Genomic DNA, 19464 nt, shown 5'->3' on the forward strand with positions numbered 1-19464 from the left:
GTTGCCACTTGTTGTGTCGGTACCTTTCTACCTAGACACAATTTAGGACTCAGAACTCAGAGATTCAAACATGAAGTGCTTTATTGGAAGGAAAGGAAGTTCTGGCAAGTTCCGAACAAAGAGAGCTAAACTTAACCGAGAGAATACCCAACCATTTATCTCCTGTGACAGCGCCACCACAGGTGGGAGGAGAACACACAATAGAACACACAATACATAACAGGCACCAACATCAGGTGGATTCTACCAACCACCAATGCCTTTAACAGATTTATAGGAATGATTAAAGCTGTCACAAAACGCAGTATACCTCGGGGGTTTAGAAAGACATATATTCCTTGTTGGACAGATGAAGCGAGGGTATTCGCTGAACAAGACCCAGCCACAGCCACTGCAACGCTGGAGTCCTTGAACTCAGCGAGACATGAAAGGTGGAGGAGCCTTGTGGAGAAGACTAACTTCACTCACTCCAGTGGGAAAGCATGAGCCCTGCTCCGTCAACTTGGCGGGACAAACCCCGCCTATAAACACAGGATGACCATCAGAGTGGAGGCCATTGTATCCCACTGACACAAACATCAAAGGCTCCAGTGGACAAAGAATCTCAACGCCAGGTGAAGCGGCAGCTTTCAACAAACGTAATGGCGGCACCAAGATCGTCAACTATGTCTGATCCATTCACCTTGGATGAACTAAACGCAGCCCTGTCGACAACCAAATCTGGAAAAGCTCCTGGTCCAGATGGTGTTTACCCAGAATTCCTAAAAGCACTGGGACCCAAAGCGAAGAGATGGTTAACCTCCTTCTTCTGAGGTACTGGCAACCAGTAAAATTCCATCTATTTGGAGGGAGACTAAAATAATTGCCTTCCTGAAGCAGGGGAGGAATGCTTGTGAAGCCTCCAGCTGCCGCCCGATCTCCTTACTTTGCACTTGTTATAAAGTGCTGGAGAGGCAACTACTCCACAGACTAGCCCCCATCATCAAGCCAACCATTCCTAAGGAGCAAGCGGGCTTCCGGAGCAGCCGTAACTGCTGCGACCAAGTGGTAACTCTAACAACATACATCGAAGCAGGCTTCCAGCGCCAGCTCAAGACCGCCGTAGCACACGTGGACCTGTCAGTGGCATATGGCACAGTATTGAAGCATGGACTGCTTTTCAAGCTCTCCACCATTTTACCCTGTGATGCGCTATCAATTACTACAAAAGACTGGAAGTTGAGAGAGAGTAACAAACAGGCTTTTATTACCAAAGAACAGAGCATGCCTCTTGTGATTGCCTGGTATCCAAAAGGGCAGGGGGCTGCCGAGCAGTCACCTTTATACCCGGCCATGAGGGTGGAGCCAGGGGCGGAGTCAGCTGAGGCATGCACAGACAAGTACAACAATGTGTAAGAGTGAACAACAGTGAACAACAATACTAACAACAGTGGTTTACCACATTCACCCCTTGTTTAGAATCAAGTCCGGCGGGGTGAAGTGCACTAAAAGTTCGTGTACTGAAGTCTATCAGGAGGCCTTGTAAGCCGTCCTGAGCATTGCAGCAGCAGCGGTGATGGTGCAGCATCCAACGTTGAACCCGGTGTCTCATTCAGAGGAGGTGTAGCCGGTGGCGGGCCCTGGGGCTGCTGCATGCCGTCTACAGGGGTCGGAGCGCGGGTAATGGGAGGTAGCGATGGTGGTCTCTCAGAGGCACCCGAAGGTGCGAGGTCTCATGCGGGGACTGTGTCCTGGGGGTAGGCATGAGTAGCGGTGGATGGCGAAGAGGGTGTTTCAGGAGCACCCGCAGGTGCGAGGTCTCGAATGGAGACTGTGTCCTCCCGCCCGTCCGGGTACACCACGTAAGCATACTGCGGGTTGGCGTGGAGGAGGCTCACCCTCTCGACCAGGGGGTCCGCCTTATGGGTCCTCACGTGCTTCCGCAGTAGGACGGGTCCTGGAGAAGTCAGCCATGTTGGTAGCGAAATCCCCGACGTGGACTTCCTGGGGAAGGAGAACATTCTCTCGTGAGGAGTGGCTTTGGTGGCTGTACAGAGCAGCGACCGAATGGAATGAAGCGCCGCAGGGAGGACCTCCTGCCAGCGGGAGGTCGGAAGGCCCTTAGATTTTAAGTTTAAAAGGACTGCCTTCCAGACCGTCGCATTCTCCCTTTCCACCTGGCCGCTCCCCCGGGGGTTGTAGCTGGTGGTCCTGCTTGTAGCAATGCCTCTCGCGAGCAGGTACTGCCGAAGTTCGTCGCTCATAAAGGATGAGCCCCTGTCGCTATGGATATAGCTAGGGAAACCGAACAAGGCGAAGAGGTCATTCAGACATTTAATGACCGTGGTACTGGTCATGTCTGAGCAAGGGATGGCAAACGGGAAACGGGAGTACTCATCAATTATATTGAGGAAGTACACATTGCGGTCAGAGGAGGGGAGGGGCCCTTTAAAATCGATGCTCAGCCGCTCGAAGGGGCACGTGGCTTTGATCAGGCTCGCTCTGTCTGGCCTATAAAAATGCGGCTTGCACTCGGCACAGATCTGGCAGTTCCTGGTCATGGAGTAGGGCAGGTTACGGGATTTGATAAAATGGAAGAACCTGGTGACCCCCGGGTGGCAGAGGTCATTGTGGAGGGTCTGTAGTCTATCAACCTGCGCGTTGGCTCACGTACCACGTGATAGGGCATCTGGGGGCTCATTGAGTTTCCCGGGCCGGTACAAGATATCGTAATTGTAGGTGGAGAGTTCGATTCTCCACCTTAAGATCTTGTCATTCTTGATTTTGCCCCGCTGCTTATTATGGAACATAAAAGCCACTGAATGCTGGTCAGTGAGCAGGGTAAATCGTTTTCCGGCCAGGTAATGCCGCCAAAGTCGCATGGCTTCCACAATGGCCTAGGCCTCCTTTTCGACCGAGGAGTGTCGAATCTCGGGGCCCTGGAGGGTCCTTGAGAAAAAGGCCACGGGTCTCCCCGCCTGGTTAAGGGTTGCAGCTAGGGCAAAGTCGGATGCGTCGCTCTCCACTTGAAAAGGGAGGGACTCATCCACAGCGTGCATTGTGGCCTTCGCAATGTCTCCTTTTATGAGAGTGAAGGCTGCACAGGCCTCTGCTGTCAGGGGGAAGGAGGCGGACTTGATGAGGGGTCGGGCTTTATCCGCATAGTTGGGCACCCACTGAACATAGTAAGAGAAAAACCCCAGGCATCTCTTCAGTGCTTTCTGGCAGTGGGGGAGGGGGAGCTCCATAAGGGGGCGCATTCTATCGGGGTCTGGGCCGATGACTCCGTTCTCCACTATGCAGCCAAGAATAGCAAGGCGCGTAGTACGAAACATATATTTGTCTTTGTTGTATGTGAGATTCAGCCGCTGGGCCGTCCGGAGGAATTTCTCTAGGTTAACGTCGTGGTCCTGCTGGTCGTGGCCGCAGATGGTGACATTGTCTAGATATGGGAAAGTGGCCTGGAGCGCGTTCTGGTCAACCATCCGGTCCATCTCCCGTTGGAAGACAGAAACTCCGTTGGTGACGCCGAAGGGAACTCTGAGAAAGTGATAGAGCCGACCGTCAGCTTCAAAAGCTGTGTATTGGCGGTCCTCAGCCCTGATGGGGAGCTGGTGGTATGCCGACTTCAGATCAATCGTCGAGAACACCCGGTATTGTGCTATCTGATTGACCATGTCAGATATGTGGGGGAGTGGATATGCATCCAGCTGGGTGTAGCGGTTGATCATCTGGCTGTAGTCAATAACTAGGCGCTGTTTGCCGCCAGCCTTCACCACCACCACTTGTGCTCGCCATGGGCTATTGCTGCTCTCGATAATCCCTTCCTTCAGGAGTCTCGCTACCTCGGATTTAATGAAACCCCTATCCCCGGCACTGTAACGCCTACTTTTGGTAGCGATGGGCTTACAGTCGCGGGTGAGGTTAGCGAACAAGGAGGGGGGGGAGACTTTAAGGGTGGAGAGGCTGCAAATGGCGCGCGGCGGGCGATTTAAAAACTGTTGGCTGCAGATTGTGAGGGGGGGAGGGGTCCACCGTACGCTAAAGTGACACTCTTAAGGTGGCACTGAAAATCCAACCCCAGTAGGACGGCAGCGCAGAGATGGGGCAGGACCAGAAGTTTAAAATTTTTGTATTCAGTACCCCGCACTGAAAGAGTCACCATACAGTAGCCACTGACGTCCGATGACTGGGCTTTGGAAGCCATAGAGATGCGATGACGCGTCGGCAGGACCGGGAGAGAGTAACTGCGCACCGTGCCGGGGTGTATAAAACTCTCCGTGCTCCCGCTGTCAAAAAGGCAGGTAGTGGCGCGGCCGTTTACCGTAATGTCCATCATGGACCTGGACTGTTGATGCGGGAGAGATTGATCCAGCGTCACGGAAGCCAGCGTATGTTCAAGCGCGTCGATGCGGTCGTCCGATGAGGCGGTGGTGGAGTCCGGGTCCCCCGTAACCGAAGTCGGAGGCATCCAAGATGGCGGACAAAATGGCGGCGCCCACGGTCCCAATCCCCACGCGGCTGGGGGAGCCCAAGATGGCGGACAAGATGGCTGCGCCCACGGTTCGCACGCGGCGCTGCTGGCGTTAGCGGTCTTCCGTTTGCAGGCGCTAACGTAGTGACCTTTCTTCCTGCAGCCGGAGCAGGTAGCATTCTTCGCGGGGCAGCGTGCTCTAGGGTGTTTAGCTTGGCCACAAAAATAGCATTTTTGTGCCTTGGACATCGCGGCAGCAGTCGGAGGTGGCGGTCCCATGGCCCAAGATTGCGGCGTCCACGGCGCGGGGCGATTAGGGGAGAAAGCGTCCATATTTCTGTGGGCCGCGTCGAGCGAGAGCGTGAGGGACACTGCCTTTGTCAGGTCTATTTCACCCTTCTCCAGCAGCCTCTGCCGGGAGTAGTCGGACCTTAGACCCGCAACGAAAGCGTCTCGTATCAGTCCCTCCGCATGTGCCGCGGCCGATACTTCCTTGCAGTCGCAGCCGCGTCCGAGTACCCGCAGTGCCCGTAGGAAGGCCTCCACCGATTCCCCGGGCTGCTGTCTGCGAGATCTTAAAAGGTGCCTGGCATAGACCGTGTTAACCGGGCGTGCATACTGCCCTTTCAGTAGGTCGATAGCCGCCGCGTAGGTCGTCGCATCTTGGATTAAAGTATAGACTTGGTGGCTCACCTTCGAGGCCAGGATTTTCAGTTTATTTTCATCGAGAGTCACGGTTGAGGCTTCCAGATACGCCTCAAAGCAACGCAGCCATTGTGTGAATTTAGTCGATGAACCCGCTTCTTGTGGGTCTAGGTCCAGGCATGTTGGTCTGAGGGCTCGCAGCAGCGCCTGCTGCTCAGCGTTTTGCGCCATCGTTTGATCAGCATTCGGAGCCAACATTTAACTTTGGTAATAAAATTGATGCGCTATCAATTACTACAAAAGACTGGAAGTTGAGAGAGAGTAACAGACAGGCTTTTATTACCAAAGAACAGAGCATGCCTCTTGTGATTGCCTGGTATCCAAAAGGGCAGGGGGCTGCCGAGCAGTCACCTTTATACCCGGCCATGAGGGTGGAGCCAGGGGCGGAGTCAGCTGAGGCATGCACAGACAAGTACAACAATGTGCAAGAGTGAACAACAGTGAACAACAATACTAACAACAGTGGTTTACCACACCCTGCAGAACAACGATCCATCTTCTCAACTCCACGCTTCCATGTGTACTCTGGCACCCAGAAGGGCAGATATAAGATATAGGCTGCTTGCGAATTTCCTCTGAGGGCAGTGCACAATGATGTGCTCCAGGGTCTGATTAGGAGCTCCACAATCACATGATGGAGATGCTTTGATCTTCCATCTATGGAGAAGGTGAATGCATCTACCAAGACCAGTTCTGAGGATATTAACCCCCCGCACGCCTCCAATCCCGACTCCACGGCTCAGTAAAAATCGAGCCCTGCGTGTTTCAGTGAGGATTCTTCAGTCGGACTGGCTGAAGAGCCTCGCTCTTGCTTGTCCTGCTCACAAATGCCAGCGGTACCCTGTAGAAGGCGCCGTGCTGAAACAGACACCTGACTAGAGGAAATCTCTGCTGACAAACCTGCAAAAAGTCTTTGGGTAGCTGTCAGCGATGTGAATGGCAAACGGTTCCTTCACCGCTGAGAGCAAAATCCAGGCCAATACTATTGTAACCCATCACCAAATCTTCTGTAATTTCATACTCAAACTCCTACACAAATTGTGCATTTAGAATATCCATATTATATCAATAAACGACAGATGAAACTTTCCTTTATTGGGCGCAGGAAGATTCTGGTCTAAAATAATGAACTAGGATACAAAATGGTTTTCAACGGGTCACTGCACAGGTCAAGAATTTTTTTTATTTTTTTTTATTAATTGATGGGATGTGGGCGTCGCTGGCTAGGCCTGCATTTAATGCCCATCCCTAATTGCCCTTGAGAAGATGGCGGTGAGCCGCCTTCTTGAACCGCTGCAGTCCATATGGTGTAGGTACACCCACAATGCTGTTAGGAAGGGAGTTCCAGGATTTTGGCCCAGCGACAGTGAAGGAACGGCGATACAGGTCCAAGTCAGGATGGTGTGTGGCTTGGAGGGGAACTTGTAGGTGGTGATGTTCCCATGCGTCTGCTGCCCTTGTCCTTCTAAGTGGTAGAGATCGCGGGTTTGGAAGGTGCTGTTGAAGGAGCGTTGGCGAGTTGCTGCAGTGCATCTTGTAGATGGTACACACTGCAGCCACAGTGTGCCGGTGGTGGAGGGAGTGAATGTTGAAGGTGGTGGATGGAGTGCCAATCAAGCGGGCTGCTTTATCCTGAATGGTGTCGAGCTTCTTGAGTGTTGTTGGAGCTGCACTCATCCAGGCAAGTGGAGAGTATTCCATCACACTCCTGACTTGTGCCTTGTAGATGGTGGAAAGGCTTTGGGGAGTCAGGTGAGACACTCGCCACAGAATTCCCAGCCTCTGGCCTGCTCTTGTAGCCACAGTATTTATATGGCTGGTCCAGTTAAGTTTCTGATCAATGGTAACCCCCAGGATGTTGATAGTGGGGGATTCAGCGATGGTAATGCCATTGAATGTCAAGGGGAGATGGTTAGAGTCTCGCTTGTTGGAGATGGTCATTGCTTGGCACTTGTGTGGTGCGAATGTTACTTGCCACTTGTCAGCTCAAGTCTGAATGTTGTCCAGGTCTTGCTGCATATGGACACGGACTGCGTCAGTATCTGACGAGTCTCGAATGGTGCTGAACAGTGTGCAATCATCAGCGAACATCCCCACTTCTGACCTTATGATGGAGGGAAGGTCATTGATGAAACAGCTGATCATTGATGAAAAGACATGCCCAATTTTGTATTATGGCTATAATCGTGTATTTTGTGGGGGTGAGTGAATGCAATGAACAAAAATCAAAATGCCAACCTCTATTAAAGTAACCGGAGATGTTCCCCTAAAGCAGAACCACGCTTGACCTTTTTGTATATATAAGAGAACTGTCAGTAATGCTTACTGAATATGCCAGGAGAACACAAAAGGTTTTAAAATATGCTAAACATAAGGTTATGTTGTGAATAATATAGCTTACTCACTGCAGCGTCATGCATGGTAGCATCAATGCTAAACTTTTAATTCCCGGGGAAATCCTGCTTCGCTTGAACCAAGTTTGCAACGGCTGTTTCATGATTCAGTTAGAATAATAAAATGAATAAAAGTGAAGTGAATGAAAATGACTACAACACTTAACCTGCATTTTCTACCTTGATTCATCATCTCTCACGTAAGTTACCCACTTACATTCAAGCTATTCTGCTCAGCCTGCAAGTCTAGCTAGCTAATATTTCCATGGACCACCATGACTGTCACAAGATAATTACAGATGAGGAAAGTATTCTAATTGATACAGTAGCAAAATACTGTGGATGCTGGAAATCTGAAATAACAACCGAAAATGCTGGAAGCACTCAGCAGGCCAGGCAACATCCGTGGAGAGAGAAATAGAGTTAATGGCCCTGAAATTAGGATCGGGAGCTTGCAAGCCCCCGATGTGCACTCACCCTGCGCGCCGACATCTGAAGCCCGGGCCTGCTTGCATTTCCTGTCACTGGCCCGGTTCCGATGTCGGCGCGATGTGCTTACCTGATCCAGTGGCGTAGTTAGTGTGATGTGCCGGCTGGGATCAGGTGAGCACTCTGCAACCAATCAGGGGAGGGGAAACTCATTCATGAGTTTGAGAGTAAGAACTGTCAAACTCATGAAAAGTATGGGCTGCCAAAACACTACCTAAACTTTAAATAAAATTTTAAGAAACATCCCACTGATTATATTAACTATAAATAAGTTTTTAAAAATGTTTTAAATAATTAATGTATTTTTTGAAAAAAATAAATTTTTAAAAAATTGGGTCTAAAACTAAACTTACCTTACTGTAAATTCTTTAAAAATAATAAACCTGTGGGGAAAAAAATTCTAAATTGTACTCAAAGCCTACTTACCTATAAAACTAAATACTTACGTCTGGTTTTTCCACGCGTAAAAACCGGAGGCCTTTACACTCGGGCAACTCTGAAAAAAAAAGGAATTTCACTGCGCACGCACTGCCTCTGCAGTCGCACGCGTTCTGCCTCTTAACCCCTTGGGTCAGAGGACAGGAAATGCCGGTTTTCAGCGCATGCGCTGTGCATGCTGAAAACCGGCAATTCCTCCGGGCACACGTGTGAGTACCCCGTCCTTACTCACGCGTTGTGACAGGAATTACTGGGCCAATGTTTCAAGTCTGGGACCCTTCTTCAGAACTGGAAAAGGCAAGAGATGTAACAGATTTTAGGCAGGTGCAGAGGCAGGGAGGGGGGCGGGGGAGGGGAGGATCTGAAGGAACATTCTGTGCTAGGGTAGGAGGCAAGAAAGATTAAATGTTGCAAATGGGGATGGCAGAATCACACAGCCTGAAAAATGGGGGCAGGGGTTATAGTCTGAAATTGTTGAACTCAATGTTGAGTCCAGAAGGCTGTAAAGTGCCTAATTGAACAATGAGGTGCTGTTCCTCGAGCTTACGTTGAGCTTCATTGGAACAGTGCAAGAGGCCGAGGACAGAGAGATCAGAGAGATCAAAGTGGAAGTGAAGCGGAGAATTAAAGTGACAGGCGACGGGAAGCTCGGGGTCACCCTTATGGACTGAACAGAGGTGCTTTGCAAAGCGGTCGCCCAATCTGCGTTTGGTCTCCCCAATGTAGAGGAGACTGCATCGTGAGCAGCGAATACAGTATACTAAATTGCAACAAGTACAAGTAAATCGCTGTTTCACCTGAAAGGGGTGTTTGGGGCCCTGGACAGTGGGAAGGGAGGAAGTAAAAGGGCAGGTGTTGCATCTCCTTCGCTTGCACGGGAAGGTGCCGGGCGAAGGGGAAGGGCTGTTGGGGGTGATTGAGGAGTGGACTAGGGTGTCGTGGAGGTAGCGGTCCCTTCGGAATGCTGAAAGGGGAGGTGAGGGGAAGATGCGTTTGGTGGTGGGATCACGTTGGAGGTGGCGGAAATGACGGAAGATGATCCATTGAATGTGGAGGCTGGTGGGGTGAAAGGTGAGGACAAGGGGAACCCTATAGTGGTTCTGGGAGGGAGGGGAAGGGGTGAGAGCAGAAGTGCGGGAAATGGAACGGACACGGTTAAGGGCCATGTCAACCACAGTAGAGAGGAATCCTCGGTTGAGGAAAAAGGAAGACATGTCGGAAGCACTGGTATGGAAGGTGGCATCGTCAGAACAGAGGCGGCGGAGACGGAGAAACTGGGAGAATGGAATAGAGTCCTTACAGAAAACGGGGTGGGAGGAAGTGTAGTCCAGGTAGCTGTGGGAGTCAGTGGGCTTGTAGTGGATGTTTGCTAATAGCCTATCGCCAGAAATGGAGACAGAGAAGTCAAGGAAGGGAAGAGAAGAGTCGGAGATGGACCATGTGAAGGTGAGGGAAGGGTGGAAATTGGAAGTGTATTCTAATTGGCTATGTTGACTGCTGCTCTGCATTGGCTGGATATGTTGAACAGCAAATCTAAGATTCTTGGATGTCTTTCAACTTTATCCTTAGCTATTTCAGTACCATTCATCGAGTACATTTGCTGCACATTATTTTCTTCCAATGTGCAGATTTTTCTGCATTAAATTTCATTGCTCTGCCCACTTACATATTTTGTCCTATTTATTCTATAATTTTTGAGCTGCCTCCTCTATTCCACTGCTCCTCCTGGTTTAGCTTCATCTCAAATTTGAACAGCTTGCATTGGGATTCTGAGTCCAAGTCGTTGATGTAAATTAGAAACATTAGTAGCCCCATCACCAATCCCTGGGGAACCTCACTCAGTATTTCCCCTCCCCATCCCGACGTAACTCCTTAAACAAATACATTCATTCTCTACCATTCTTCCAATTTCTTATCCATCCTCAAAACTTACCTTGAATGTCCACAGCTTTGAGCTTAACCAATAACCTTTCGTGTGGAACTTTGTCAAATGCCTTCTGGAAGTCTAGGTACAACAGGTCTTAAGACTTACCACAGTCCACTTCGGATGTCACTTCCCCAAAGAAATCAAGCAGGTTGGTCGACAGGATCTTTCCCTTCTGAATTCTTGTTTGCTGCTGTTTACTATCAGATAATCGTCAGGTTTACACCTGATAATTGATTCCATTATTTTACATGGGTTTTGTAATGTATACAACATTGAAGGAACTACTTTGTTTTGCGGATGTACATCCTTAGTTGCGAGCGTATATAACAGACGCGTATCGATTTGTATAGTCAGTGCCGAAGTTCCAGTTACCCAGTAAAGATCACTTGAAGTTACTCTCAGTCTCTGCTGCTTTATTATTTTATGTAGTTGTGTATAGCAGTACAAACACAACAAATTGTCGACGAGAATTATGAACCTACGTCTTCCTATTCTGGCATTGCATCCAGAGGACACCGAAATTTGGAAGAAAGGAGCGAGAAGGTAGAGAAAACGAAGCACGCTTGCTAAGCTAGGCAGGGGATACGTAAGTCAAGTGAAAAGTGCACAGGACTTGCATGATGCTAGCTAACTAGTAAAGAAAGAAAAATGGGTTTGGAAAAGAAAAATGGCGATGATTGGCACGATTGCAGCATTTGATAGCAGCATTGAAGACTGGGCAACTTACATTGAAAGAGTGGAGTTGTACTGTGAGGCTAACGGAGTGGAGGTAGAAAAGAAGGCCACTGTTTTGCTGAGTGTTAGGGGCGCAAAGACATATGGGCTGCTATGTAGTTTACTAAGCCCTGAAAAGCCAGCAAACAAAACATTCAAACAAATAGTGGACACACTCTAAGACCATTTAAGCCCCAAACCACTGCTCATAGCCGAAAGATTTAAATTCCATAAACAGAACCAGAGCAAAAATGAAAGCATTTCTGAATATTTGGCAAAGTTGCGCAAATTATCAGAACATTGCCAATTTGGAGTGGGCTTATCAGATGCATTGAGGGACAGATTTGTGTGTGGCATGCAAAGTGAAAGCACACAAAAGAAGCTCCTGTCTGAAAAACACCTCACATTGGAGAAAGCTCTAAGTATTGCAATATCAATGGAAGCAGCAGCACATGGCGCTTTAGAAATTCAACAAAAATCCCTGGAATATTCAACTAATAAAATGTCACTGGAACAAGAAAAGAAGTGCTATCGCTGTGGCAAAATGTCACATGACCACAATGACTGTTGGTTTAAAGACAAAGACTGCAGACAATGTGGCAGACGAGGGCACATTGAAAGAGTCTGCAAAGCAAATAAGAAGCCGAAAACTGATACAATACAGAGTAACAAAAAGGTACATCAAGTGACTGAAAACAAGAAACCTTTCAAAGATAGATACAAGAAGGTACACTACATGACTGGAGACAGTTCAGATAAAGAAAAAAGTGACACAGACTCAGAGGAAGAGGATCTGGCTTGTCTAAAACTACACAGTGTGAAAGAAACAGAGGATCACAGAATAATATGGGTTACTCCAGAAGTGGCAGGAGTTAGGCTGAAAATGGAGTTGGACACAGGCTCAGCTTTAACAGTGATCTCTGTACATGACTACAAACAACTGTTTTCACACATACCGCTAAGGCCAACTAAAGTACTGTTAAAGACATACACAGGACAAAGAGTGTGTCCCAAAGGTAAAATAAAAGTGACAGTGACATACAAAGAAAAAAAAATACCGCAATTGAACCTCTATGTAGTGGAAAATGGAGGACCACCATTGCTGGGACGCAAATGGCTCAGGAAAATACAGTTGGATTGGCACACCATCCAAGCACTGTTTGTGTCAGCAAACGAGGACAGCAACACCACTCCTGAGAGACTGTCACAAATACTCTCTGACTCTCAGGAAGTGTTCAAGAAGGGAATAGGAACACTTAAGGGCATGAAAGCAAACATTAAGATTGAGGAGAACGCAAATCCAAAGTTCCACAAGGCCAGACCAGTGCCTTATGCAATTCGCCCTTCAGTAGAAGCAGAGCTGGAGAACTTGGAGCAGTTAGGGGTCCTGTCCAAGGTGGATTGGAGTGAATGGGCCACACCTATAGTTCCAGTGATGAAGAAAACCTCCAGCACAAAACCAGGAAAGCTAAGAAAAGTGCGCATCTGTGGAGACATTAAAGTGACTGTTGCCCCAGTCACAGTACAGTACCCATTGTCTTGCATTGAGGACATCTTTGCTTCCCTGTCAAGAGGGGAATGCTTCACAAAGATTGATTTGGCCCAGGCCTATCTCCAAATGGAAATTGATGATGCATCAAAGAAGTACCTGACAATAAATACGCACAAAAGCCTTTACCAGTACAATCGGCTGGTATTCGGAATAGCATCAGCTCCTGCAATCTGGCAAAGGGCAATGGACCAAGTCCTGCAGGGGATCCCAGGTACTCAGTGTTATCTTGATGACATCATCATTACTGGCAAGAATGACAACAACCACCTTTCCAACCTCGAACAGGTGCTCATCAGGTTACGGGAGTATGGGCTCCGAGTGAACGGAGACAAGTGTGAGTTTTTCAAAAAGGAAATCTCATACTGTGGACATGTGATTGACAAGGACGGTTTACACAAGTCTCCAGACAAGATTGAAGCTGTGATTAATGCACCAACACCTGAAAACGTGTCTCAGTTGAGATCATATCTTGGACTGGTGAACTACTATCACAAGTTCTTGCCCAACCTATCCACAGTGTTACATCCACTAAATGCACTGCTACAGACAGGGTCACAATGGAAGTGGAGTGACAGCTGTGAACAAGCTTTTCAAGAGAGTAAAAGACTCATTACTTCAGAAGAGGTGCTAGCTCACTTTGACCCATCCTTACCTATTCGACTGGCATGTGATGCTTCACCCCATGGCATTGGTGCCGTGTTGTCACATAAGTTCCCAGATGGCTCAGAAAGACCAATAGCCTTTGCCTCAAGATCATTGACTACAGCTGAACGCAATTATGCACAAATTGACCGAGAAGCCCTCAGCCTTGTGTGGGGAGTCAAGAAATTCAACCACTACTTGTAGGGTCAACAGTTTACACTGTTAACTGACCACCAGCCTCTCGTTTCAATCTTCAACCCAAGGAAGGGTGTTCCAGTGATGACGGCACAATGGCTACAGTGATGGTCACTCTTCCTAGGGGCTTACCTGTATGACATTGAATACAAGGGGACCAAGCAACATGGCAACGCCGATGGTTTGTCACGTTTACCACTGCCGACCTCAGAGAGAACCACAACAGTTGACTCAGCAGAGGTATTTCACACAATAGTTGAGCAGCTACCAGTGACAAACTCCCGCATTGAAAGAGAAACACGCAATGACCCAACATTGTCAAAAGTTTATGACATCACTGTGAAGGGATGGCCAGTGCATGGTGACTCATTGTTTCCAGCATTCTCAGCTAGGAGGGAGCAGTTATCAGTGTGTCGGGGAACACTGACGTGCGGCTCACGAGTTGTGATTCCTCCCAAGCTTCGTAACCGAGTGCTAGATGAACTGCATGAAGACCACTTAGGTACGGTAAAGATGAAAAGCCTTGCCCGTGGTTATGTGTGGTGGCCGGGAATTGACAAACAGATTGAGGACCTGACAAAGAGCTGCTCAGGATGTCAAAAGGTCCAGAACGCACCACCACAAACCCCTCTCCATCCATGGGAATGGCCCTCATCACCATGGCAATGTGTGCACATCGACTTTGCTGGACCGTTCATGGACTCCATGTTCTTGATTGCAGTCGATGCACATTCCAAATGGCCCGAGGTCATTAAAATGAAATTAACCACATCTGAAAAGACCATTTCAGTTCTGAGGACCATGTTCGCTAGAAATGGCCTACCAGAACAAATCTGCACAGACAATGGACGACAATTTGTCTCTGACGAATTCCAAGGTTTCATGAGGAAAAATGGAATCAAGCACTACACATCTGCCCCGTACCATCCAGCTACAAATGGCTTGGCAGAAAGATTCGTACAGACTTTCAAGAAGGCCATCAAAGCAATGTACAGTGAGAATCTACCACTGCAACACAAGATAGACAATTTCCTCTTTACTTATCGGAACACAGTACATGTAGCCACTAATCAGACTCCAGCGATGATGTTTCTGAACAGGAACCTGAGATCTCGCATGGACCTTCTTAAACCGAATGTACGTCGTGATGTAGAGAACAAACAGTTCAAACATTTGAATGCTAAGCCAACAAGAAGCTTCAGTGTGGGACAGTCAGTTCTTGCTCGTGATTTCCGGATGGAAAAGTGGCAACCAGGGACAATATCCACAAGAGAGGGACCACTGATGTATATTGTGGATGTGGGAGAGAACGTTTTGAGATGTTATGTGGACCAAATTCTGGATGTTCAAGTGAAAAACACCCCTATACCTCGCCCAGACTCACCTGACATAGAAACAGACACTCCTGATTCATCAGCATCAGCACCAGCCTCATCCACAGCTGAGAGCTCTACCTGTGCTGATAGCTCACCTGATGCCCCTGTACCTGTACAGTCTCATTCCCCAAAGCAAAAGAGTCTGGAGAGACGTTACCCAGAGAGGCAGAGGAGGCCTCCCCAGAGACTTGACTTGTAAAAGGGCTGTTGACAAAATAAAATGTTATGTTGGAATTTGAATTTTGTTACTTTTAAGAAAACCAAAAGGTTACTGTAAAGACAGGCTCTGTATGTTAATTATAGAAATTTTGCGTTAATATACCATTAAACTAAAGGGGGAGGAAGTGTAATGTATACAACATTGAAGGAACTACTTTGTTTTGCGGATGTACATCATTAGTTGCGAGCGTATATAACAGATGTGTATCGACTTGTATAGTCAGTGCCGAAGTTCCAGTTACCTAGTAAAGATCACTTGAAGTTACTCTCAGTCTCTGCTGCTTTATTATTTTATGTAGTTGTGTATAGCAGTAGAAACACAACAGGTTTGAAGTAAGATTAATGGGTCTATAGGTATGAGTCTTGATCTTTGAGCTGCAATATGATCAGCACTCCATCCTCCCAGACTGTTACCATAGTTTTGGATACTGATGGGGGATATGGTTTCTCAGGGGAATGCAGCAAGAGCCAAGTCCATGGCACTACGAGTGGCTTAGCTGCACAGGAGGGGAGGAAAAAGAGTGGGAGAGCACTAGTAATAGGGGATTCTATCATAAGGGGAACAGATAGACGTTTCTGTTGCCGCAGACGTGACTCCAGGATGGTATGTTGCTTCCCTGGTGCCAGGGTCAAGGATGTCACTGAATGGCTGCAGGGCATTCTGAAGGGGGAGGGCGAACAGTCAGAGGTCGTGGTTCACATTGGTACCAGCGACATGGGTAAAAAGAGGGATGAGTTCCTGCAACAAGAATTTAGGGAGCTAGGTAGCAGATTAAAAGGCAGGACCTCAAAGGTTGTAATCCCTGGATTACCCCCGGTGCCACGTGCTAGTGAGTATAGGAATAGGAGGATAGAGCAGATGAATGCGTTGCTAAAGAGTTGGTGCAGGAGGTAGGGCTTTAGTTTCTTGGATCACTGGTTCTGCTTCTGGGGAACGTGGGACCTGTACAAGTCGGACGGGTTGCACCTGAACCGGAACGGGACCAACATCCTTGCAGGGAGGTTTGCTAGTACTGTTGAGGGGGGGGGTTATCTAACTTGGCAGGGGGATGGGATACGGAGTGGAGCTATAGAAGGAGGTGATGCACAGCCAAATATAGAGGAAAAAACAAGTCAGCCTGGAAGGCAGAGCAAATATGTAACAGCACAAGGGAGTATGGCAAGGCTGGATGGCATTTATTTTAATGCAAGGAGTCTTGTGAGTAAGGCAGATGAATTGAAGGTGTTGATTAACACATGGGAGGATGATATTGTTGCTATCACAGAGACATGGTTGAGGGAGGGGCAGGACTGGCAGCTCAATATTCCAGGGTATAGAATCTTCAGGCGAGACAGAGGGGGGGTGTAAAAGAAGAGGGGGTGTCGCAATATTAATCAAGGAGTCAATTACTGCTGTAAGGAGGGATGATATCTGAGCAGGTTCCTCTAATGAGGCCATATGGGTAGAACTTAAAACCCAAAAGGGGGCAAGCACTTTGCTGGCAGTGTACTATAGGCCCCCAAACGGTCAGGGGGAGATAGAGGAACAGATATGTAGGCAAATCTCAGAGAAGTGTAGAAATAATAGGGTAATAATAGTAGGGGATTTCAACTTCCCCAAAATTAACTGGGATAGTCAGAGTGTGAAAGGCTTAGAGGGTGCGGAATTCTTAAAGTGCATCCAGGAGAGCTTTTTGAGCCAGCATGTAGAAAGTCCTACAAGAGAGGGGGTGGTACTGGACCTAATTCTAGGGAATGTGGCCGGGCAAGTGGTAGAAGTCTCAGTAGGAGAACATTTTGGTGACAGTGACCATAATTCAGTGAGATTTAAGGTAGTCATGGAAAAGGACAAAGATGGACCAGAAATAAAGGTTCTAAATTGGGGGAAGGCCAATTTTAATATGATAAGGCAGGACCTGGGCAAAGTGGACTGAGATCAGCTACTTCACAGAATCACAGAATCACAGAAACCCCACAGTGCAGATAGAGGCCATTTCGGCCCATCGAGCCTGCACCGACACATATCCCACCCGATCCCCGTAACCCCTACACCAACACATATCCCACCCTATCCCCATAACCTCACGTATTTAATCCCCCTAACACTAAAGGTCAATTTATCATAGCCAATCAACCTAACCCGCACATCTTTGGACTGTGGGAGGAAACCGGAGCACCCGGAGGAAACCCACGCAAACACGGGGAGAATGTGCAAACTCCACACAGGCAGTCAAGAAAATCCACATCAAAGCAGTGGGAGTCTTTCAGAAAGGAAATAGAGAGAGTACAATGCCAACATGTTCCCGTAAAGGTCAAGGGTGGGACCAACAAGCCCAGGGAACCCTGGATGTCAAGGGATATACAAGAATGGATTAGGAAAAAAAGGGAGGCTTTTGGCAGATACAAAGGACTAAAAACAGTGGAAGCCCTGGAGGAGTATAGAAACTGCAGGTGGGTACTTAAAAAAGAAATTAGGAGAGCGAAGAGGGGGCATGAAAAAACACTGGCAGGAAAAATAAAGGAAAATCCCAAGATGTTTTATAAGTATACTAGTTGGGGGTGCCCGGCGGTGCCGAGGCTTTTTTGAGGGCATGTTGTTGTTGGAAGAGAGAGAGGGAGCGACTGGGGGGAAGAGAGAGAGGGAAGGAGAGAGAGAGAGAGGGAAGGAGAGAGAGAGAAGGAGAGAGAGAGAGAGAGGGAAGGAGAGAGAGAGAGAGATGGAAGGAGAGAGAGAGAGGGAAGGAGAGAGAGAGAGAGGGAGGGAAGGAGAGAGAGAGAGGGAAGGAGAGAGAGAGGGACGGAGAGAGAGGGAAGGGGAGAGAGGGAAGGAGAGAGAGTGAAGGAGAGAGAGGGAAGGAGAGAGAGGGAAGGAGAGAGAGAGAGGGGGAAGGAGAGAGAGAGAGGGGGAAGGAGAGAGAGAGAGGGGGAAGGAGAGAGAGAGAGAGAGAGAGGGAAGGAGAGAGAGACGGGTGAGAGAGAGAGAGAGAGACTGGGGGAGAGAGAGAGAGAGAGAGAGACTGGGGGAGAAGAGAGAGAGAGAGAGATTGGGAGGAGAAGAGAAAGAGAGAGAGATTGGGGGGAAGAGAGAGAGACTGGGAGTGTGAGAGAGAGAGAGAGAGAGAGAGAGAGACTGGAACCGAGAGAGAGAGAGAGACAGAGTGTGAGAGAGAGAGAGACTGGCAGTGTGAGAGAGAGAGAGATTGGGAGTGTGAGAGAGAGAGAGACTGGGAGTGTGAGAGAGATTGGGAGTGTGAGAGAGAGAGACTGGGAGTGAGAGAGAGAGAGAGAGAGACTGGGAATGTGAGAGACTGGGAGTGTGAGAGAGAGAGAGAGACTGGGAGTGTGAGAGAGAGAGAGACTGGGAGTGTGAGAGAGAGAGAGACTGGGAGTGTGTGAGAGAGAAACTGGGAGTGTGAGAGAGAGGGAGATTGGGAGTGTGAGAGAGAGAGATTGGGAGTGTGAGAGAGAGAGAGATTGGGAGTGTGAGAGAGAGAGGTTGGAAGTGTGAGAGAGAGAGATTGGGAGTGTGAGAGAGAGAGAGATTGGGAGTGTGAGAGGGAGAGATTGGGAGTGTGAGAGAGAGAGATTGGGAGTGAGAGAGAGAGAGAGAGACTGGGAGTGTGAGAGAGAGAGAGAGACTGGGAGTGAGAGAGACAGAGAGATTGGGAGTGAGATTGAGAGAGACTGGGAGTGTGAGAGAGAGATTGGGAGTGTGAGAGAGTGAGATTGGGAGTGTGAGAGAGAGAGAGATTGGGAGTGTGAGAGAGAGAGAGATTGGGAGCGTGAGAGAGAGAGAGATTGGGAGTGAGAGAGAGAGAGATTGGGAGTGTGTGAGAGAGAGAGATTGGGAGTGTGAGAGAGAGAGAGATTGGGAGTGTGAGAGAGAGAGAGATTGGGAGTGTGAGAGAGAGAGAGATTGGGAGTGTGAGAGAGAGAGAGATTGGGAGTGTGAGAGAGAGAGAGATTGGGAGTGTGAGAGAGAGAGATTGGGAGTGTGAGAGAGAGAGAGATTGGGAGTGTGAGAGAGAGAGATTGGGAGTGTGAGAGAGAGATATTGGGAGTGTGAGAGAGAGAGACTGGGAGTGTGTGAGAGAGAGAGACTGGGAATGTGAGAGAGAGAGATTGGGAGTGTGAGAGAGAGAGAGACTGGGAGTGAGAGAGAGGGAGATTGAGAGTGTGAGAGAGAGAGATTGGGAGTGTGAGAGAGAGAGATTGGGAGTGTGAGAGAGAGAGATTGGGAGTGTGAGAGAGAGAGAGACTGGGAGTGAGAGAGAGAGATTGGGAGTGTGAGAGAGAGAGATTGGGAGTGTGAGAGAGAGAGATTGGGAGTGTGAGAGAGAGAGATTGGGAGTGTGAGAGAGAGAGAGAGATTGGGAGTGTGA

General features: G+C 48.5%; 1 protein-coding gene across 1 annotated transcript in view; it reads right to left on the reverse strand.

Annotated features, from left to right (window-relative positions):
* spx (spexin hormone) overlaps positions 1 to 8548 on the reverse strand; it is a 42306-nt gene extending 33758 nt beyond the window's left edge. The window contains exons 1-2 of the mRNA XM_086010021.1: positions 8487 to 8548; positions 7564 to 7646 (exon numbers count right to left, since the gene is read on the reverse strand). Of these exons, the coding sequence (XP_085866147.1) occupies positions 7564 to 7578 (15 nt within the window). The 5' untranslated portion in view covers positions 7579 to 7646; positions 8487 to 8548. The remainder of the gene's footprint in view (positions 1 to 7563; positions 7647 to 8486) is intronic.
* Between the last annotated feature and the right edge of the window lie 10916 nt (positions 8549 to 19464).

Source organism: Somniosus microcephalus, chromosome 17, assembly GCF_052327205.1.
Source record: "Somniosus microcephalus isolate GS21.2 chromosome 17, FLI_Smic_1.0, whole genome shotgun sequence".
Taxonomy (NCBI): domain Eukaryota; kingdom Metazoa; phylum Chordata; class Chondrichthyes; order Squaliformes; family Somniosidae; genus Somniosus; species Somniosus microcephalus.